At 40.6% G+C, this 23377-nt stretch overlaps 1 protein-coding gene across 1 annotated transcript in view; it reads left to right on the forward strand.

The window, feature by feature from the left end:
* Nucleotides 1–3633: 3633 nt before the first annotated feature.
* Nucleotides 3634–23377, forward strand: part of LOC115476896 (BPI fold-containing family B member 2-like) — a 62377-nt gene continuing 42633 nt past the window's right edge. The window contains exons 1-4 of the mRNA XM_030213468.1: nucleotides 3634–3763; nucleotides 4636–4741; nucleotides 21228–21332; nucleotides 22757–22903. Of these exons, the coding sequence (XP_030069328.1) occupies nucleotides 3652–3763; nucleotides 4636–4741; nucleotides 21228–21332; nucleotides 22757–22903 (470 nt within the window). The 5' untranslated portion in view covers nucleotides 3634–3651. The remainder of the gene's footprint in view (nucleotides 3764–4635; nucleotides 4742–21227; nucleotides 21333–22756; nucleotides 22904–23377) is intronic.

Raw genomic sequence — 23377 nt, forward strand, 5'->3', positions numbered from 1 at the left:
ATACATTTACATTTTCAAGACAAATACAGGTGAACATACAATAACACTCACAGACACAGCTTATACAGCCCCAGCTTCCCACCCCACAGTCCCACAGTGCCACAGCCCCTGCCATCCTAATGAAACAGACTTTACCATGTCTCTTTCAGCTGAGACCCCAGAAGAAAGGGAGTGTTGATGCCCCTGTATAAGTCGTTGGTGAGGTCCCATCTGGAGTATTGTGTTCGGTTTTGGAGGCCGTATCTTGCTAAGGATGTAAAAAGAATCGAAGCGGTGCAAAGAAAAGCTACGAGAATGGTATGGGATTTGCGTAACAAGACGTATGAGGAGAGACTTGCTGACCTGAACATGTATACCCTGGAGGAAAGGAGAAACAGGGGTGATATGATACAGACGTTCAAATATTTGAAAGGTATTAATCCACAAACGAACCTTTTCCGGAGATACGAAGGCGGTAGAACGAGAGGACATGAAATGAGATTGAAGGGGGGGCAGACTCAAGAAAAACGTCAGGAAGTATTTCTTCACGGAGAGAGTGGTGGATGCTTGGAATGCCCTCCCTCGGGAGGTGGTGGAGAGGAAAACGGTAACGGAATTCAAACATGTGAGGGATAAACATAAAGGAATCCTGTTCAGAAGGAAAGGATCCTCAGGAGCTTAACCGAGATTGGATAGCAGAGCCGGTAGTGGGAGGCGGGGCTGGAGGTTGGGAGGCAGGGATAATGCGGGGCAGACTTATACGGTCTGTGCCAGAGCCAGTGGTGGGAGGCAGGACTGGAGGTTGGGAGGCAGGGATAGCGTTGGGCAGACTTATACGGTCTGTGCCAGAGCCGGTGGTGGGAGGCGGGGATAGTGCTGGGCAGACTTATACGGTCTGTGCCAGAGCTGGTGGTGGGAGACGGGGATAGTGCTGGGCAGACTTATACGGTCTGTGCCAGAGCCGGTGGTGGGAGGCAGGGATAGTGCTGGGCAGACTTATATGGTCTGTGCCCTGAAGAACACAGGTACAAATCAAAGTAGGGTATACACAAAAAGTAGCACACATGAGTTGTCTTGTTGGGCAGACTGGATGGACCGTGCAGGTCTTTTTCTGCCGTCATCTACTATGTTACTATGTTACTATGTAGATATGCATGGGTATGCAAACCGAGAAAGGAGACAGGTGTGCACTTTCTAACTTGTTCTTTTGGTGGGTTCTTCATTCAGTGAAACAAATCGGTTGCATTGCACTTTTCATTTTGTTCCAAAAGAGAAAGAGAAAGAGAGAGATCTTTATGTTTTATTGTGTGTTAACCATCAAGACGTCAACACTAAACGATGTTTCCACTGAACATTTGACACCTTTATTACTAGACAGACAGAGGGCTTCTGTAATTATTTGTACATGACAAACCACTAATCGGGGAGACACCCAGGCTATTATTATATCAAACCTTTTCCTGAAACTCCTTGTTCTATTGTGAGCCCTTAGTAATATAAAAGTCTTGACTTTCAACCAGGGAAGGGATGCGAGTGACACACAGTTGAACAGCAGCAAAAGGAAACAGGTAAGAATGAGAAATCCACTTTTGTCAAAGATAAAGCAGAATGGCTGCTGTGTTGGTCCACTTGAAAGTATAGAAAACAAATAAAGAAGAATGATAACCGATTTATTGGACTAGAACCCAGGGGTGAATCAGAAAAGTCTGAAGGGGAACTGTAGTGCTTTTTATGATTAACTTATGCATTCTAGAGTTATCGTCTTTTCTTCATTCTGTCCTGACCTGAGGGAGGGAGATTTAGCTCCCAAAGGCTAGTCAAAATGTCTAATAAAAAAAAAAAATCTTATTACATTCTATTTTGTTTTGAATTATTAATCTTTATTTCTATGTGTTGGTCTAGGAAAAACTGCGTGATTGGTCAATCATTTAGAACATCAACTTGACTCTTTCCAGGTTAAAGCCATTTTCTCCTTAGGTCTTATTCTGAATTTCCGTTCACTGTGGCAATATACTACATGCCTTGTATTTTTTTTAATTCTTGTAAATATGAACATGGCTACATTTTATTATGACTAAAGCCATCTGTTTTTACAACTCTTTGTATGAGATCATGTTTCATCTTCCGATCTTATATTCATACCATGCAAGCATAAATGCATTTCATACACTGTGGAAGTTAAAAAGGGAATGTCCCTTCTTCCCAAGCTCTATATTTTGCAGCATCACCCAATCTTTGGTATTATCTAAATTTGATTACTGTAATGCCATATGTGCAGGAAATAAAGTTTCTCGTCTTACAAAAAAACCACAAACAGCACAAAACACTGCTGTTCGTCTAGTATGTAGTGTTCCCCATTTTGCAATGGCTTCCCCCTCTCTTATTGGAGCTGCACTGACTCCCTATAAAAGCTAGAATCACCTTTAAAATTTGTGTGACTGTTTACGAAATTCTATATGGTTTATCACCTCCTTACATGCAAGGTCTAATAGATTTACTATCACGAAATGCAATAATTAGCTCCAGAAATGATCTCATGCTCCGTTACCCAAATTGTGAAAGACTATCCTACAAAGCATTGATGGTCGCAGGCGTCACTTATCAGAGCACAAAATTTTGGAACTCTTTACCTAAGCAACTAAGGGGTCCTTTTACTAAGGTACGTTGAAAAATGGCCTGCAGTAGTGTAGACGCGTGTTTTGGGCACCTACAAAAAATGCCTTTTTAAATTTTTTGCCGAAAATGGACCTGCGGCAAAATGAAAATTGCCACGCATCCATTTTGGGTCTGAAACCTTACCGCCAGCCATTGACTTAGAGGTAAGGTCTCCCACGGTAACCAGGCATGTCCATTTTTTGCAAAAATTTAAAAAATACAGAATGGCCTTACACAACGTGGCTGTTGTTTTCTCGGGATGAAATCTTCATCAGCTAAAAAACCTCCATCGATGTCATATGAAAATATAGCTTATACTTCACAACTGACCATATAAGATAAACGATATGTAACACTTATCTGAATATCGTAATATTGCAGAGTAACCACACTGCAATATTACGTTATTCAGATAAGTGTTACATATCGTTTATCTTATATGGTCAGTTGTGAAGTATAAGCTATATTTGGTTTTTTAGCCGATGAAGATTCCATCCCGAGAAAACAGATTATAACATGTTCTGAACTGGGAATTCAGAGGCTTTTCCTCCAATAATACAAGTAATATAAGTAAAAAAAACAGCCACGTTGTATAAGGCCATTCTGTAGAACTAAATATCATTTATTTCAAATTTTGTGGCCATGTCCAATTCCTGATATAAAAATTTTTTAAAAAGCATTTTTTACAAGTATACTGAAATATTATTCTGCTTGTGCCAAAAACATGTGTCTACACTACCGTAGGCCATTTTCAATGCGCCTTTGTAAAAGGTCCCCTGAATTGGAACCTTCCTCAAAGTAGCATTATGCACCATCCCTGGGATTCTATATATGTTGCCTTAATTTCCACGTGGAAATCGAAGCATATTTTATAACACCGCATGCAACTTAATTTGGTTAGCTAATCTGCGCTGTTAATTGGATGTTCCTTAAAGCCACGCCTGTGTTCGAACGAATCAGGTACTAACAATTGCATTTCTGACAGGCTGCTGCAAAATTCATAAGTCAAGTCAGAAGATGTATAAAATATTATGGCTGGCTATTTTTGGGGGGCTAGTTGGCCCATCCATTGGCACACAGCTTGGATCTGATATACTGATGAGAATGAACAAGCAAGCAATGGAACTTGGTAAGTGAATAAAAATATTAAACTTTAGGCGGCTGGAGTAACTCAGGCGAACCATTACAGTCATAGGAATCAAACATATAAATGGCGAGTGACCGTACTCACTCGCAAATGCGCAGTAGAGACTTCCCTCTCTGCCCCGCCCCCACTTCAATACGTGATGATGGGGGCGGGACAGAGAGGGAAGTCTCTACTGGCATGCTGCAGACGTCGGAACTGCTCCCCCTCCCCCCTCCCCTGGAGTCGCCGCCGCCCCTCCATCTGGCCCGAGCACTGTGGACTTACATCAGCACGCAGCAGCAGGCACATCAGCAAAGCTGCCGTCGGGCTTCCTTCTCTGCCTTTGTCCCGCCCTCGCCAACGTTACGTCACACGAGGGCGGGACACAGGCAGAGAAGGAAGCCCGCCCCGACGGCAGCTTTGCTGATGTGCCTGCTGCTGCGTGCTGATGTAAGTTTACAGTACTGCTCGGGCCGGGTGGCGGCGGCGGCGGCAACTCCGGGGGGGGGGGGCTCGGAACCCCCCCCCATTCCTAGTTAGGTTATAAATGGCTTCCTTGAATATTTCTTTTTTCTCCCACTAAAATCTTCTCAATATTTCTGCCCCAAATTGGCAGTTTTTGTTTGAACATTATGATGCTCGTTTTCAAAGCAGACGGGCATCTGAAAATGCTAAAAAAACTTCCAAATTATTAGTTTAACAGTGGTCTATCTGAATAAAATAAAAATGTTATTTTAAGTTCAAGATACACCAATGCCCACATCATCATAAAATGACCTTCACTGTTGCACTACAGCATTCCTTGAGCAGTGAAATGTACTAGAAATTCCTGGAAGGTTTGGCATTTACTGCTTCTAATCTTTCTGTTCCTACAGTTTGCCAGTCTCAAAAAGGTCTCCTCCAGGATGTAATGAAGGCAATAGAAATCCCAGATTTCTCTTCTGGTGGTATCCTTAGCATCAGCAGCCTAAACATCACCAAGTGAGTGAACTCTAGCCCAGAGTGCAGCAGCGGCGTAGGCAGACCTGCCATTTTGGATGGGCCCAGAGTTAACCTGGGTGGGCCCTTCCCACCCCCACCCCTGTACATACATACATCATAGTGCTATTTTAATTGACCCAACATCTGCCTGTTTCTCTCTGCATCCTCTCCCCGGTCCCCTGCCTGTCGCAATTCTTGTAAGCAACCTGCGCTGGCCCTGCAGGCTTCTCTCTACTACATTCCCACCAAAAAAAGCAAGAAGTGACATCATTGAGGGCAGGACATGATAGAGAGCATCCTGCAGGACCAGCACAGGATGCCTATAGGAATTGCAGTAGCTCTGAGGTAGACCGGGAGGGGGGATTCCAGAGAGAGATGGGCCGATGCTAGGCAACAAGTGAAGAGGGAGAGAGAATTGTGAGGCACTGCCACTGAAGAGTTTTGGAGCCTCAAGGGTTGCTGACTGGCTGGGCCTGGGGCAACAATGGGTGGACCTGTGCCCAGCCAGGCCCACCCTTAGCTACGCCACTGGAGTGCAGCCACAAACTTTGGCATTAATATAAGCTTTGTAATGAATAACAAATATTTGAGTTTCTCATTGCATCTTTCGTTCAGACAGAAGATGATGTCTTCAAAGTTCTAGAGCCCGTATTGAACTCAAGAGTGAATGATCAACATATTCACTGACTAGCACAGCAAGTGGACAATGACTTTAAGTTGTTAGCTATGTGAACGGCCTGTCTTTCCAGATAATGCCTGAGACTACAAACCACTTTGCTTTATTCTAGTGATTCTCAGTCCAGCCCTCGGTACACAACTAGCCAATCAAGTTTCCAGGATATCTACAATGAATATGCACGAGATAAAATTTGCATACAATGGAGGTAGTGCGTGCAAATTTGTCTCATGTATGTTCACTGGGGATATCCTTCAAGGTCAATTGACAAAGCCTGCAGAGTTTCTGGATGCATGTTGTGTTGTATTGTACTAATATTATGAGAGTTCAAGATGCTGAAATGCCTTTCATATTCATCAAACAAAGCAGGAATCACAAATACTTGAAATAGGTAGAAGTTCTACCGTACAACCCTACTAAAAAAACAAGATGGGTCAAACCTCATCTGACATTTCCATTTTTCTGATCCATTCAACCCACTTGCCCATAACCTTTGAGCAACACAACAAAGTAGGGGGTGGACCAATAGGCATAGAGGGCCCCCTTTTACCACACCACAGCCGGTAAAAGGGAAGTCTTGCTTTCCTACAGGAAATGGCCAGGCAGCAAGTAATGTACTTGCCATGCAGCCATTTCAGGGGGAGCCCTTACCGCCACCCATTGAGGTGGCGGTAAGAGCTCCCACGTTAACCCAGCAGTAACCGGGCAGTGCGTGGCATTGCCCGATTACCGCTGGGTACACTCCAACGGTACAAAAATAAAAATATATTTTTGAATAGCCGGAAATGATGGCGCACTAGGGGTTAGAAGTACCACCGGGCTGCTGGCTGTATAGCGAGCAGTAAGTCGCGTTGGGATTACCACCACTTAGTAAAAAGAGCCCACACTGCCTATTCACAAGAAAGACTACCATGTCTTCTTCTACTGAAATCACTTTTATTATGAGGTATTGCCTTATCAGCTATATGATTATGATTTATGGTTATGATTATGGTTTATTTGATTTTGCTATATCGCCATCACTAACTGGCAGCTCGGCAGTTTACAATAAAATCGAAACAAGTATTGAGAAAAGGAAAGGAACCACAAAATTTTACAAGAAAGCAGATAGGACATAGAGGTAGAGATACAGAGGGGTAGGAGAGGGGAGAGGGAAGGCAACGATAGAAAGCCAGATCGATTTGTTGTAACAATTTGCTCTGCAGAAAATGCGTTAGTAAAAAGCCAGGTCTTTAGTTTTGTTTTTGGCACGAATGTCTAATGGGAGTGAATTCCCAATGAAAAGGCACTTGATAGCATTCAGATGTTTTTGTGACTCCTGATGCAGGCGATTATGCTGAAATACAGCACCCTGTTGAGTCCTTCTTCTGGCTATGTGCTTATGAGTTTCTACTACTACTACTACTATTTAGCATTTCTATAGCGCTACAAGGCGTATGCAGCGCTGCACAAACATAGAAGAAAGACAGTCCCTGCTCAAAGAGCTATGTAATAAAAGTGAGCCAAGTATAGGACAATCAAGCCATTGTGACATCACTGATGAGGTTGGCTCTTATTGGTGGCCTGAGGCATTATGACATCACAATATCACCTCTGATTACAAGAGACTACTACTACTATTTAGCATTTCTATAGCGCTACAAGGCATACGCAGCGCTGCACAAACATAGAAGAAAGACAGTCCCTGCTCAAAGAGCTTACACTCTAATAGACAAAAAATAAAGTAAGCAAATCAAATCAATTAATGTGTACAGGAAGGAGGAGTGGAGGGTAGGTGGAGGCGAGTGGTTACAAGTGGTTATGAGTCAAAAGCAATGTTAAAGAGGTGGGCTTTCAGTCTAGATTTAAAGGTGGCCAAGGATGGGGCAAGATGTAGGGGCTCAGGAAGTTTATTCCAGGCGTAGGGTGCAGCGAGACAGAAGGCGCGAAGTCTGGAGTTGGTAGTAGTGGAGAAGGGAACAGATAAGAAGGATTTATCCATGGAGCGGAGTGCATGGGAAGGGGTGTAGGGAAGGACGAGTGTGGAGAGATACTGGGGTGCAGCAGAGTGAGTACATTTATAGGTTAGTAGAAGAAGTTTGAACAGGATTTGAGTCCTCCTTCCGAATATGAGCTTTTGAGTTTCCTCTGGATTACCCCCTGTTTGGAGCCTACTATTGGTCCTCGTGGCCTTTCATCCTATATTGATATTTTTTTTTGTTTGATTTTTATGCACCTCTGGGGTTTTCTTCCATTTGTAAGCCTTTTCAGGATATGCCTATTGGTTCAACGTACTTTTTTGTGTTGCTCACTTGTCTCATAGGGGCACCCTTCTCCTTTTTGTATGTGTATCTACGACCTGTTGATCTTGCTGTGGCATGAGATAGATTTTCATTTATTTATTTTTTATTTTTATTTATTTACGTCAATTTATATACCGTATCTTATTGCTACTGCAAGACAGAACGGTTTACAATTTATAAAAAAAGCAATACAATAAGTACAATTTGGACAAACATTTGAACTCCAATCATTACAGGAAAGCACAGCAAACCCAAAAACTAGCTACATAAGATGAAAAACAAAATAACTCATGATTAATACACAGGAGAACACTGTAGATACAAAATTAAATACATAATATAATCTACACAGACAAATAATACAGTTTTGACTTAGTATATATTACAGATGCCCATATCTAGCCTTTCTTCCATTATTCTAAATTCTGATCGACATACTCGATAAAGTAGAAGGTTTTCAAAAGTTTCCGAAAATGAAAGTAAGATTTCTCAAGTCTGATCTCTTTTGGAAGACCATTCCAAAGAGAGGGAGATAAATAGAAAAAAGCCGAATTCCGTGTAGATTCCCATCTAGCCCTAGCAAGAGGAGGAATCACTAACCTGTTATCTGTCAGGGATCTAAGGGTTCGTGTGGCAGTGTAAGGAATAGTTAGATTTGACAGATAGTCAGGATTTAGTGTATAAAAAGCCTTATGGGTCAAAACTAAGGCTTTAAACTTAACTCTTGCTTCAACCGGAAGCCAATGCAGTTGATGCAGCAAAGGTGTTACTCTGTCATCCCTCCAGGCCCTACAGATCATACGTGCTGCAGTATTCTGTATTCTTTGTAGTCGCTTTAAGCTAGCTTGAGTGATCCCTGAATATATGATATTACAATAGTCTAAACGTGAGGTAATATAAGCAGATGTCAATGTTTTAAGGGAATCCTTACTAATTGAATTCCTAACTGACCGAAGTCTCCTAAGATGGAAAAAAGATTTTTTCACTACGTCAGATATTTGTTCCTCGAAAGTTAGAGCAGAATCAATTATAACCCCAAGGTATCTAAAAGATTTAACTGTAGGGATGTTCTTGCCAAATAGCATAGGTACCACTGCTGGACATATACCCTGTCCTACTATCCAAGATGTTATAGTCTTATCTGGATTTAATACTAATTGATATGTTGTGAGCCAATCTGCCACTTTATCCAGACAAATTTGTAGCGGTGTAAGATCCATATTAGATGGTTTAACATAATGAATAAGAAGAAAATCGTCCGCATAAGAATAAAAATTAATACCCATTGTTTGAATGAGAAGTGCCAAGGGACTAACATATAGATTAAACAGTAATGGGGACAGGACCGATCCCTGTGGAACCCCACATGGTAGATTGTATTCTGTAGAGGACGATTGCTGTTGAACTACTTTAAATGAACGTTCGGTAAGAAAAGATATAAACCATTTCATAATTGTTCCTGACAGACCAATCTCACCTAATCTATCAAGAAGTAGTTTATGGTTAATTAAGTCAAAAGCTGCAGATAGATCCAGTGAAACGACCAAGGCAATATAGCCTTGTTCTAGTTTTGCATGAATCTCACTTAACATTGAAGTCAGGATAGTCTCTGTGCTATGGCCTTTCCTAAAGCCCGATTGTCTTGGATGTAGCAAATTTTTAGAATCTACATAAGTTTGCAATTGTCTAAACACTATTGTCTCTATCACTTTGGATAGGAACGGAAGATTAGAAACTGGTCTGTAATTGTTGGGTGTTATAGGATCTAATGAGGGCTTCTTCAGAATAGGCTTTACTAGCGCCTCTTTTAGAGTAGCAGGGACTATCCCTTCAGAAAGACTCCGTACGATGATTAAATACATAAACTGTTGAATTTCTAACGTGTGGTTTTTCAACCATGCTGATGGTATGGGATCCAAGGAACTGTAAGTGGGTGAAAGACCTGCAACTAGAGTGTGCAGTGATTCCACAGATGGGAGTTCAAAGTTTTGCCAGGGTACAGTTAGTTGTGAATTTGAGGAGTTGTCAATATGACTGTTCCCTGGTATCCTTGAGAATTGGGCTCTTAGATTCTCAATTTTAGTGCTGAAAAACTTTGCCAAAGTTTTGGAATCAAGAGCAGGAGATTCTCTATTTTCACTAGTCATAGTTGTCAAGCGTTTCATAATGTGGAATAACTTTTTCTGTGAACTAGCAGCTTCCTTTATTTCTTTGGAGAAGTAGGTAGTTTTAGCAGCTTTTAGTTGTGTTAAATAATATTTTTGGCACTGCTTACATTTCTGTTTAGATTCTATAGTTCTATGCTTCCGCCATTGGCGTTCGGCTCTACGTATCTGTTGCTTACATAGTTTTAATCCTGAATGGTACCATGGTTGAAACCGTTTTGTACCTTTAGTAATTATTCTTTCTGGTGCAATATCTTCAAGAGCTACAGATAGAACTTGATTCCATGTTCCAATTTGATCCTCTATAGGAAGTGTATCGAAGTTCGAAGGGAACTTATCCGCTAGAGAAGATAAAGATGACGTGTCAATTTTTTGTAGACTCCTTGTTTTAATATAGGTAGAATTGGTATTGTATAACAGCTGTGGTACAGATAAATAAAACTGAAGAAGGTAATGGTCAGACCATGATACCGGAGTTAATACAATTTTTGAACATCTAATGTCATCCAGTTTATGTGTTATTATCAAATCTAATGTATGTCCAGCAGTATGGGTTGATCCATCCACATGTTGTATAAGATTGATATCTCGTAAAAAATTTAAGAATTTTACTGAACGTGGATTAGATTGATCATCTATATGCACGTTAAAATCGCCTAGAATTATAAGATTTGAAAACCTAATCGTGGCGTCTGCAAGAGATTGATATATGTGGTCCCACCCCACTGCTGTAGTGGAAGGAGCACAGTAGTATAGCAGTACATGAAAAGTGTAACTACCTGTGCAAAATTTTAGCAGTAGAAGTTCAGGGTGTGAGAGTCTATGGTCATTGATTTCCTGAACCTTAAAATCAGACTTAAATATTATAGCCAGTCCACCACCCTTTCTCCCTGTACGAGACGAATAGCTAACAGAATACCCTGGTGGTAGACATTGAAAAAGATAAGATTCTTCCCCTGATAAAAGCCATGTCTCAGTAATGGCAAATAAATCAAGCTGATGCAATTTACAGAGATCTAAAATATAGGAGAACTTACTCTTGAGAGATCTACAATTAATTAAAGCTGTAGACAGCGAGGAAAAAGGAGGGGTGATATCGGGGACTCTGTTATTAGATAGTGCAACAGATGTTAGATAGCGTGGGCTATTAGATCTACTAGAATAGGCAGGTCTCTGATTAGTATGCCAACTCCAATGTACTGGAATATATGCTAAATCCTGCATGCCTTTAGATGTTATCAGAGAAGGCGAGTTGGAGTTCCAGAGAATCAACAGAATAAAAATAAGGAACATCATTCGTTCATTATGAACCAAGGCCTTGGCCTCTAGATACCTTAACTTTCCTAATTTAACTCCTAAAGCTCAAAAAGAATGAATATTATTCCATAAAACAGCTATATATCCCAGCGTCGCACACCCCAAGGAGCACATCTAAGGAGCGCACCTGCTCCTCAGGTGCGCTCCTCCGGCGCCCACCCGACGCGCGCGCCGCAGCGGCACAAGCGCCGCAGCTCTTCAGTTTAAATAGAAAAGTACAACTTGCTTTTTTGATTGGAGGTGGAGTTTCGCGGGTCACGTGACCCCGCCCAGAAATCGTCAGCAGGATAGCCCCGAGTAGGGAAGTAAAGTCTAAGCACATAAAAAATAATAAAAGCAAAATAAAACACTTTTCTGAATTGATAACAGCTTAAACAAATGTATGCAAATGTATCTCATGCATATTCATTGGTACACAATCAAGGTTCATTTAATTCCACTATAGAGTGGAGGAGTGGCCTAGTGGTTAGGGTGGTGGACTTTGGTCCTGGGGAACTGAGGAACTGAGTTCGATTCCCGGCACAGGCAGCTCCTTGTGACTCTGGGCAAGTCACTTAACCCTCCATCGCCTGCCGCATTGAGCCTGCCATGAGTGGGAAAGCGCGGGGTACAAATGTAACAAAAATAAAATAGATACTATTGGAGATTCTACGTGGAATGTTGCTACTATTGGAGATTCTACATGGAATGTTGCTATTCCACTAGCAGAAAACGAGTTCACAATATCAATGTCTCTGGTAACATTCAACTGGATCCAGGGGAAGGCAATTGCTAATTGTTTCAGCAAGGCAACACAGTTCTTCTGCCAGAGAGGCAAGAACTCACGAGATAAGTGTACAGTTTTTTTCACCTAGTATATGTAATCTTTTAAACAAATGAATAAGTGATTTTATAGCACTGTGGTGATTGGGATGCAAAAAAATATGAGCAGAGGTTGCTCTTTACCCAAAAAAATACAGTAGGAGTTACCCAATGAAAGAAGTGCTATGCCACGTTGTAGCAGCATTATTGACTGCAGTCACGGTGGTTTATATCTGAGGGTACTCTACACATAAAAATTATTGATCACATACGGGTGAAACAACTGTTTGTTACTACACTTACTCGCAGTAGGTGGCTTTTGAGTCCTGGTTTGTGTTTATTAGCTATTCCACTAGCAACATTCCATGTAGAAGGCTGTGCAGGCTTCTGTTTCTGTGAGTCTGATGTCATGCACGACGTCAGACTCACAGAAGCAGAAGCCTGCGCGGCCACATTGGTGATCTGCAAGGGCCGACTTCTACATGGAATGTTGCTAGTGGAATAGCAACATTCCATGTAGAATCTCAAATAGTAGCAACAGTGGACGAGTGGCCTAGTGGTTAGGGTGGTGGACTTTGGTCCTGAGGAACTGAGTTCGATTCCCGGCACAGGCAGCTCCTTGTGACTCTGGGCAAGTGCATTGAGCCTGCCATGAGTGGGAAAGCATGGGGTACAAATGTAACAAAAATAAAATATATAAATATACTTTTTTTTAACATAACTATTCAAGTAATAGTCTTAGCTCATATGATTTATTGTGCTACAAATATTAAATACAAAACCATCTCTATATTAAACAATAAAGCACATGTTTTTCCTAATCCAATTATACTTCTTATAATTAAGGATACTTTCCAATGTCACTTGTGGATTCCAGTGGCTCAAGCTTACACAGTCTTTACAACCCACTTTCAAGTTGCAACTCCGTTACTGTTTCAACTTATCTGCAATTGTAGGAACAATGTTGAAACTTCCTCGTAAACCACCATCATCGACCTTCAACCGTGATGATGTCCACTATATTTCTTGCCAACCTTCGGCTTCCACAATGTCATTATCCAAACGCTAACTGCCAAATCCTTGTTCCAATGTAGCTTAATGTCATCAGCCTATTATTGTCAAGCTTAGTGTTAACATTGTTGCTACAATTGAGATAAGTTGAAACAGTTGCAGAGTCGCAATTTGAAAGTGGGTTATAAAGACTGTTTGGAATCTACTACTACTTTGGAATCCACAAGTGACATTGGAAAGTATCCTTAATTATAAGAAGTGTAATTGTATTAGGAAAACATGTGTTTTATTGTTTAATACTGAAATAGTTTTGTATTTGATATTTGTAGTACAATAAAATCATATGAGCTAAGATAATTACTTGCATGGTTATGTAAAATAACTCAACTTAATTATTTCACCTTGCAGATAGAATTCCTTGAAGACTTACCACCTTATAATCGAAAGAGAAAAACGCCTAGATTTCGACCCAAATCGGGAGATAGACGTTTATCTCACAAAAGCGAATAAATCGGTATAATCGAAAGCCGATTTTGGACGTTTTCAACTGCACTCCGTCGCAGATGCGGACAAAGTTGATGGGGGCGTGTCAGAGGTGTGGCGAAGGTGGAACTGGGGCGTGGTTATCAGCTGAGGAGAGATGTACGCGTTAGGGCGATAATCGAAAAAATAAAGGCGTTCTTAGCGAACATTTAGGACACTTTTGTTGGACCCTTTTTTCACACGAACAGGTCCCAAAAAAGTGCTCTAAATGACCAGATGACCATCAGAGGGAATAGAGGATGACCTCCCCTGACTCCCCCAGTGGTCACTAACCCCCTCCCACCACAAAAAAATGATGTTTCAGAACTTTTTATTTTCACCCTCAAATGTCATACCCACCTCCCTGGCAGCAGTATGCAGGTCCCTGGAGCAGTTGTTAGGGGGTGCAGTGGACTTCAGGCAGGTGGACCCAGGCCCATCCCCCCCTACCTGTTACAATTGTGCTGCTTAATGCTTATTAGTCATCCAACCCCCCCAAACCCACTGTGCCCACATGTAGGTGCCCCCCTTCACCCCTTAGGGCTATAATAATGGTGGAGACTTGTGGGCAGTGGGTTTTGAGGGGGATTTGGGGGGGCTCAACACACAAGGGAAGGGTGCTATGCACCTGGGAGCTCTTTTACCTTTTTTTTTGTTTTTGTAAAAGTGCCCCCTAGGGTGCCCGGTTGGTGTCCTGGCATGTGAGGGGGACCAGTGCACTACAAATCCTGGCCCCTCCCATGAACAAATGCCTTGGATTTATTCGTTTTTGAGCTGGGCGCTTTCATTTTCCATTATCGCTGAAAAACAAAAATGCCCAGCTCACAAATTGTCGAATAAAACATGGACGTCTATTTTTTGTGAAAATACGGTTCGGTCCGCCCCTTCACGGACCCGTTCTCGGAGATAAACGCCCATGGAGATAGACGTTTTCGTTCGATTATGCCCCTCTTAATATCTTAACTAGCAAGTATGTATTTTCCCCCTGTTAATGAACTTTTAATCTGTCATATCCAGCAATTAGATGGAGGAAAAGACTTCAGATACTTGGCTATCACTATCTTTGCTTATTTCAAAAAGCAAACCACACTATATCTCGCCTAACAAAATATGCTTCAGCGCAGATAAGTGCTTTAATACTATCAAGTACTATATAGAAACAAGTAAAATACAAAAATAAGATAAATATAAACATACTAATTGTTGGATTATTTGTAGTAAATAATTAGCAGATTTTAGTACACACAGCTTCAGCTTTAGAAATGTTAATTTCTTTCTTCATCTCTCTCTCATTCACCCCTGAATAATTCACTGCTGAGTCACTTTAAAGTTGAAGTAACAAAACATCTGTTTACTCACAGTTTGTAGTTAGATTATAATCAGACAGGCTTATATTTACATATTACTATACATTTGTATTATCAGCTCCTTCCATGTGCTTAGATGGTAATGGATGCTCACACCACCATAGATCCTCTCAGGTTAGGAGAGATCATGAGCTCCATGTGCACCATGTGCTGCATGTGCTGTGTCTAACCCCCACAGGAAGTTACATAGCTATGTGACCTCTCTAAGTAATTCACATCAGAGGTCACAGAGTAATCACAGAGAAATAATAGGTGACAGGCAATGCATGCAAAATACAATACATTCCAACAAACCCCTTCTCATGCATAACTGTCATGCAATTATTTATTCATACAAAGTCCAAGCTTTATACGCAGATTCACAAAATGTTCTCTGGGTAACGGTTTGGTCATGATGTCAGCTGTCATCTCACTGGTGTGACAATAGTGTAGACTGATGACCCCTTCTTTCGCCAACTCTCGCACGTTGTGGTATTTCGTTGCGATGTGCTTGGTGCGTGACTGAACCTTGTCATTCTGTGACAGTCGGATGCAGCTCTGATTATCTTCCATTATCTGGATTGGTCTCTGTTCAGCTATTCCGAAATCCAGCAAAAGTTTTTCAATCCACATCAGTTCTCTGCACGCTTCCGATACGGCCACGTATTCAGCTTCTGTAGAAGACAAACTCACAATACTTTGTTTATGACTGGCCCATGAAATTTGTACATTTCCATACATAAACACATATCCACTTGTGGATTTATAATCAGAATGATCCCCTGCCCAATCTGAATCACAGTAACATATTAGTTTTGGATTACTATTGGCTGAAATCTTTAATTTACAATCAATGGTACCCTTTAAATACCTTACCATCCTTTTAACTGCAGTCCAATCTGATTTGGTAGGTGAGCTGACCCTTCTGCTCAAAATTCCTACTGCATTTGCTATATCAGCCCTGTATGTGGTAGCTAGATATAAAAGCTTACCTATGGCTGATCTATATTGGATGTTATCTGGTAAAGGTTCTCTTACTGTTTCATCCTTCAGAAAATCAGTGATCATGGGAGTGCTTACAACTTGGGCATCTTGCATACCTAAACTTTCAATAAGCTCATTTATTTTCTGCTTCTGGCTTAGAAGATAAGAACCATCATTTTGTTTCTCAATTTCTATACCAAGATAGTATGACACATTACCCAGTTCTTTTATCTCAACATTGAGGTTTAAACACTTTACAATGTCCTTGTACTCTTGCTCACTTTCGCTTGCAATGAGCATATCATCAACAAAAGCTAAAATGTATGCATATTGTCCATTTGTGCACCTAGTGTACAAGCATTTATCTGCTTCACCTTGCTTAAATCCTAAATTTGTCAATATTTCATGCAATTTGTCATTCCAACATTCTGCACTTTGCTTTAATCCATAAAGACCTTTGTTTAATTTACACACTAGCTGTCTTTGTTTTGTATTTATGAAACCTGTTGGTTGTTCCATGTACAAGTCTTCAGTTATATCTCCGTGAAGAAACGCTGTTTTCACATCAATGTGGTTGACTTGCATGCCTTTTGAGACTGCAATGCTCAGAAGTGTTCTGATTGTCGTGTGTTTCACTACAGGTGCAAACACTTCATCAAAATCTTCTCCATATTTTTGAAGATATCCCTTTGCGACTAATCTGGCTTTATACCTTTCCACTTTTCCTTGTGCATTCCTTTTTAACTTGAATACCCATTTGCATCCTATAGCTTTCTTGCCAGGAGGTAATTTTGTAAGAATCCAAGTATTATTTTTATCCAATGCATCAATTTCTTCTTGTGCAGCTTTATGCCATTCAGCAGCTTCTTCTGCTGGCATTTTCTCAATCTCATCCCATGTTAAGGGCTCTTGAGCTTCTGCTGACTTTGTTAGGTAAGACAGTCTTGGGGGTGGAACACCTTTGTTTTCCCTGGATGAGCGTCTGACAACAGGTTGGTCTGACCTTTCCGCATCCTCTAAATCTGAGAGTCCTTCTCCAATTGATTCCCCTTCTCCAACTGTACTGTCTTCTTCAATGATCCTTTCTGTGTCTGTTTCCTCTGCCTGTTCCTCGTTAGATACAGGTGAGTTGCTTTCAGACATCTGCCTTGGTATGGCATTTATATACACTGGCATGTCTATTATGGTTCTAGTTTCATATTCTGGATGATAAGGCTCATCTGGGATAATCCAGCCTTTATCAACCCTTTTGTTTTCATCAAAATATGTAACATGTCTTATGCCAACAATGCCAGTTTTCAGATTCAAAATTCTATATCCTTTGTGTCCTGGAGCATAGCCAACTAAAATGCCCCTTTCTGTTGTGGAATCCAGCTTATGCCTTCTTTGCTTTGGTACATGAGCATATGCTGTACTTCCAAATGTTCTTATGTGTGACAGGTTTGGCTTCCTACCATGCCATGTCTCATGTGGTGTGCGCTCAGCGCCTTTAGTTGGCATTCTGTTTTGTAGGTACACTGCTGTGAGAATGGCTTCCCCCCATAGTCTTTTAGGGAGATTGCTATCTGACAGCATACATCTGGTCATTTCCACAAGTGACCTAAATTTTCTCTCTGCAACAGAATTTTGCTCTGGTGTATAAGCTACTGTTGTGATATGCTGAATGCCTTCTTGTTCTAGAAATGTGCGCATGCTTTGTGAAGTGAACTCACCACCATTGTCGGTCTGAAGAACCTTTGGTTTTCTTTCAAATTTATTTCTCACCATGGCTACGTATTTCTTCAGCATGTCTGTGACTTGACTTTTCTCTTTCAGCAAATAGGCCACACAATATCTAGAGAAATCATCCAAGAATATTAGCACAAATCTGTTATTTCCCAATGATGGGATATTAAACGGTCCACATAAGTCACTGTGTATTAAGTCCAGCACTTTATTACTCCTATTTCCTGTGTATGCAGGAAATGAGGGTCTCACACCTTTTTGAGTAACACAGTCTATGCATTTCTCAATTTTACCAGCATCTGCACTTATCTGAATGCCGGTGGCCAGTTGCTTACTGTAAAGATCCTGGATCACCTTAGAATCACGATGTCCCAGGCGGCGGTGCCAGATTTCCAGACTACATTTACCATCATTCTTCCTTACTTGCGCCATATGTGAGGCTTCACCTGAAATGCTCAGTTTATAAACATCATTATGCATAAAAGCTTCAGCATACACTTCATCATTTTTAGAGATTGTGCACTTACTGTTTTCAAAATGAATCGCAAATCCCTTCTTATCTAATGTAGATACACTAAGCATATTACAAACTGCTTGGGGAATATACAAGACATCACTTACAGGAATTTCTTTAACTTCATTAGACACTTTGCATTTTAAGAATCCAATACCTTTTGCTTGGATCTTAGCAGTCCCTGCGTTTGCAGTTTTAAGAATACCTTCCTCTGGACACATTTCCTGAAAGAAATTCTTACAATTGGTTAAATGGCATGTGCTCCCTGAATCCAAAATCCAAGTACTTTCATTTGAATTATTATTTACCATAGTCAAAGATTTTTCTGCCATTAGAAAGCCCTCGTGTTTATCTTTGTCCTTCATACATTTCCTGGTTTGAAAATTCTTTAGTTCCATTGGCTTAGGTGAGCTAGAGGGAGTGTTTTGTGTTTCCTTACACCATTTAGATACATGTCCCTCCTTTCCACATAAGTAGCAAATCAGCTTGCCCTTGGGTGGAGTTTTCCCATAGCTCCGCCTTCCTCTGTTCTTTGCCAAGAAATTTGTTTCATTTCTCTCTGACTGACTCTGAGAACACATCTCCTCAGAATCATTTATTATGCATTCCTGCCTTAGTTTTGATGTTGCCTGTTCAAAAGATTGCCCTTCAATGGCCTCATTTACAGACCTAAAAACATCAAACTTCTTTGATAGTGAGGTAAAAAGAAATGCTCTTTTCAATGCATCACACATGGGAATTCCAGAAAGTTCTAGCTTTTGAAATGAAGACATAAGATGCATAATGTGATCATTACATTTACTTTTATCCCTTAATTTGGTTTCATTCAACTCTGCCAGCCAAATTGGTTGCTGCTTTGCATATGTAGTTGCATACATAGTTCTCAGTTTATATAAAATGTCCTTTGGTGTATCTTTTCCCTCCACTAATATGGCTTGTTTCTCTGAGAGAGCTTCCAAAGCATGCACTTCACATAATAGTTTGCATTGTCCCATTCAGCCATATTTTCAGCTGTTCTGTCTTGGTCTAAGCATATATCTAATCTTTTTGCTCGAAGGAGACATATGAATCTTAATTCCCACTGCCGATAATTAAACTCAGTTAATTTAGGCACCTTGAGAGAATAGAACAATGGTGAATTTCTTCCCTCAGCCATTTTCTTAGCCTTCTGTCTGCTGTGTGGGGGGAGAGAGAGACAGACTGAATCTTTCCTTTAAAACTTAAGAGAAAAATGTGGCCTTTTTTTCTGCCTGGTAATATTTCTCTTCTTTTTCAATTCCTGGACCCTGGGCCCATAACCCTTTTGTTGGATTATTTGTAGTAAATAATTAGCAGATTTTAGTACACACAGCTTCAGCTTTAGAAATGTTAATTTCTTTCTTCATCTCTCTCTCATTCACCCCTGAATAATTCACTGCTGAGTCACTTTAAAGTTGAAGTAACAAAACATCTGTTTACTCACAGTTTGTAGTTAGATTATAATCAGACAGGCTTATATTTACATATTACTATACATTTGTATTATCAGCTCCTTCCATGTGCTTAGATGGTAATGGATGCTCACACCACCATAGATCCTCTCAGGTTAGGAGAGATCATGAGCTCCATGTGCACCATGTGCTGCATGTGCTGTGTCTAACCCCCACAGGAAGTTACATAGCTATGTGACCTCTCTAAGTAATTCACATCAGAGGTCACAGAGTAATCACAGAGAAATAATAGGTGACAGGCAATGCATGCAAAATACAATACATTCCAACACTAATTTCAAAGTGATTTTAGATTGGGAGTTTTTTGTAGACTGATGAAGAAGCTCGTTCGGCATTCACATTGAAATCATAAAAGATATTGATAGCAGAGTATGTGAAGATTTTTCCTCCATCTAATCGCTGGATATGACAGAGTAAAAGTTAATTAACAGGGGGAAATACATACTTGCTAGTTAAGATGTAAAGGGGCCCTTTTACTAAGCTGCGGAAGTGATTGCGTGCGCCCAACGCAGGCTAATTCCAAGTTACCACCCAGCTACCACGTGGCCCTTGTGGTAATTTTATTTTTGGCGCATGTCCACTATCCACACCCAAAACATATTTTGTTATTTTCTGGTGCTCATTAGCTACACGCGCCAAGTGGCATTTGAGCGCATAGGTGATTACCGCCCAGTTACCGCATGAGTCTTTACCTAGGTCAATGGCTGGTGGTAAGGTCTCAGACCCAAAATGGACACACGGCAATTTTCATTTTGCCACACGTCCGTTCCCGGCAACAATTTTAAAAAGGCCTTTTTTATAGGTGCCCTGAAACATGATTCTGCGTGTGCCCAAAAACTACCACAGGCCATTTTTCAGTGCACCTTGGAAAAAGAACGCCTAAGTTTTGATAGTTATGTGGAAAAAAGTATATGCATATTCATTGTAGATATCATGAAACCTTGACTGGTTTGGTGTGCCCAAGAACTGAGCTGAGGACCATTGCAAAAAAAGAAACAAGGGGGTTGTGGGAAGATGGGGAATGAAGATGTCAGACCTGACATGAGTCAGTACAATAGACCTTTGACACCTAAAGACAACAAATTCAGGCTGACATAATGCACCAGAATGTTAGGAGCCTAAGAATTGCAGGCTTCAGTTCAATACATTTAAATATTTTCATCTGTAGATAGGCAATTGCATGTCTTTCAGTGAAAAAAAAAACAAACAAAAAAAAACCCCATCTGTTCACACAGTGCACTTTGCGGTCTGAGTTTTACTTGTCATGCCAACACCTGGTTGATTACAATTCAATGTGCCATGTCACAGCTGATTAACTGGAAAACAAAAGACACTGAGTGATACGTTTTCAAAAGGAAAAACCTTGTTCAATATTGCCAAAGATTCTGGTGCCAATGCATACAAGCAAGGAATGAATTCCAGACAATCTGCCTATGTGAAGTTGCAGTTCTGCAAGGAAAATAGATTCAGTGTAAACAGCTTGAAAAAAAATGTGGACAGCTTCCATTAGTTTCCCATATTTGTCACTGGATTAAGCTCACAACTTTTTAAATAGAGTGTCAAGGCGATTGCTTACACCTCAGGTCATGTTTCAAATAGGACGGAAATTAAGGTGTATAGTGTACTTAATGATATCATTTTCATTGTTCATAGACTCAAAATTGACACAGTTGACATCTTAAATCTATCAGTGGAACTTAAACCTGAAAGCAAGATTCAGCTTGCCATTGATGCCAGCCTGCACCTTAAAGCCAAAATGTAAGTATCAATCATGGGAAGGATGATAGACATAAGAACAAAAGAACATAAGCTTTTGCCATACAAGTCCAGTATCCTGTTTCCAACAGTAGCCAATCCAGGTCACAAATACCTGGCAGAAACCTAAATAGTAGCAACATTCTATGTAGAACCCCAAAGAGTAGCAAGATTCTAGAATTCTACAGAATAACAAGATTCCATGCAGAATTTCAAAGTGTAGCAACATTCCATGTAGAACCCCAAAGAGTAGCAAGATTCTATTCAGAATTCCAAGTATATAAGTGTTGCCATACTGGGACAGACCAAAGATCCATCAAGCCCAGCATCCTGTTTCCAACAGTGGCCAATCCAGGTAACAAGTACCTGGCAGAAACCTAAATAGTAGCAACATTCCATGTAGAACCCCAAAGAGTAGCAAGATTCTAGAATTCTAAAGAATAACAAGATTCCATGCAGAACTTCAAAGTGCAGCAGCATTCCATGTAGAACCCCAAAGAGTAGCAAGATTCTAGAATTCTAAAGAAGGACAAGATTCCATGCAGAATTTCAATGTGCAGCAACATTCCATGTAGAACCCCAAAGAGTAGCAAGATTCCATTCAGAATCCCAAGCACATAAGTACATAAGTGTTGCCATACTGGGACAGACCAAAGGTCCATCAAGCCCAGCATCCTGTTTCCAACAGTGGCCAATCCAGGTCAGAAGTACCTGGCAAGATCCCAAAACAGTACATTTTATGTTGCTTATCCTAGACTGTTGGCAATGCCGCGTGGCTTAGTAAACAGACCCCTCAGTTTGGAAAAAGGATGTTCATGCTGAACATTTCAGTGCATGGACGTCCATCTCTCATATTTTCAAACAGGTTGGTCAGACTCAGATGTCCCTATTCTGACTTGGATGTCCTTTCGAAAATGCCCCTTGGGTTATATTTCAAGACTTGAATGATCGTAATTGAGCAAAAAAAATTTGGTGTGCCTTTTTCTTTAAGTGTTAAATTTGCATTCCAAGTTCATTCTTTTAGTAACAAAAAAACAACAACAAAACTTTGAAAAGTACTTTGAAGGTCTAACATAATATATTGGAGATATCAGACAGTTAAATTACATTAAGCAGGACAAGGTGCTCTGAAGCACATTTTGTTCAAGTTGTTGTTGCTAAAAGAGATTGATATAAATCAGGTCATTTCCTGAAAGTTACTATTGATACCAGAAAAAAAATTGTGGTCTAACCAGCAATGAGAGATAAATCTGCCTTTTTTTTTTAAAGACAAGAATAGGGCTGGGAAGGAAAGCATGAATAAAATCTCCAGCACAAAAGAAAGGGTTGACTTACATTAAATACCTCAGAATGATTCAAAGTTAAACAGCATTAACCGGATGATCAGTTCGTCTTCAAAGAGTAGAAAAATCTTCTCCTTCTTACAGTCTTCATGATGATCTTGAGCTGAAACAGAAAGTAGCGATTTCGGCAGATGTAGACTTTTCCAAAGTTAACAATGGCTGCCCTGCACTCAGCACATCTGCCTGCAAGACTGTTCTGGGAAAACTGCAACTTATCCTTTCCGGAGTTAAGTGAGTACTCAGTTTGCCTTATTTGTTTATTACATTTGTACCCCACGCTTACCCACACACTGCAGGCTCAATTCGGCTTACATAGTAAATAATTACAATTACAATCAAAAGTCTTTAAAGAGAATATTATAAGATGTAGTAAACGTAGTGAGAGCAGGGTTTTAAGGAATAAGTGAATTGAGCATGTCTGGGCAAACAAAGGTAGGATAGCAAAAGGAAAAGGGATTGGGAGGGGTGAAGAGAGGGAGGATCGAGAGGAAAAGATAAAGGGCAAAGGATGGATAGGAAAAGATAAGGGGATAAGGAGACTGGGAAATATAGTCTGAGGTATAATGATCATCAGAACCGAAATAAGGAGGGAGAGTTTAAAGTTAAGTAGGGTCTTGAAGAGATGGGTCTTCAGCATTTTCCTGAAGGGTAGATGGTCATTGATTGTTCGGATGGATCTTGGCAAAGCATTCCAAAGCTGGCTAC

This window comes from Microcaecilia unicolor, chromosome 8, assembly GCF_901765095.1.
Source record: "Microcaecilia unicolor chromosome 8, aMicUni1.1, whole genome shotgun sequence".
Classification (NCBI taxonomy): domain Eukaryota; kingdom Metazoa; phylum Chordata; class Amphibia; order Gymnophiona; family Siphonopidae; genus Microcaecilia; species Microcaecilia unicolor.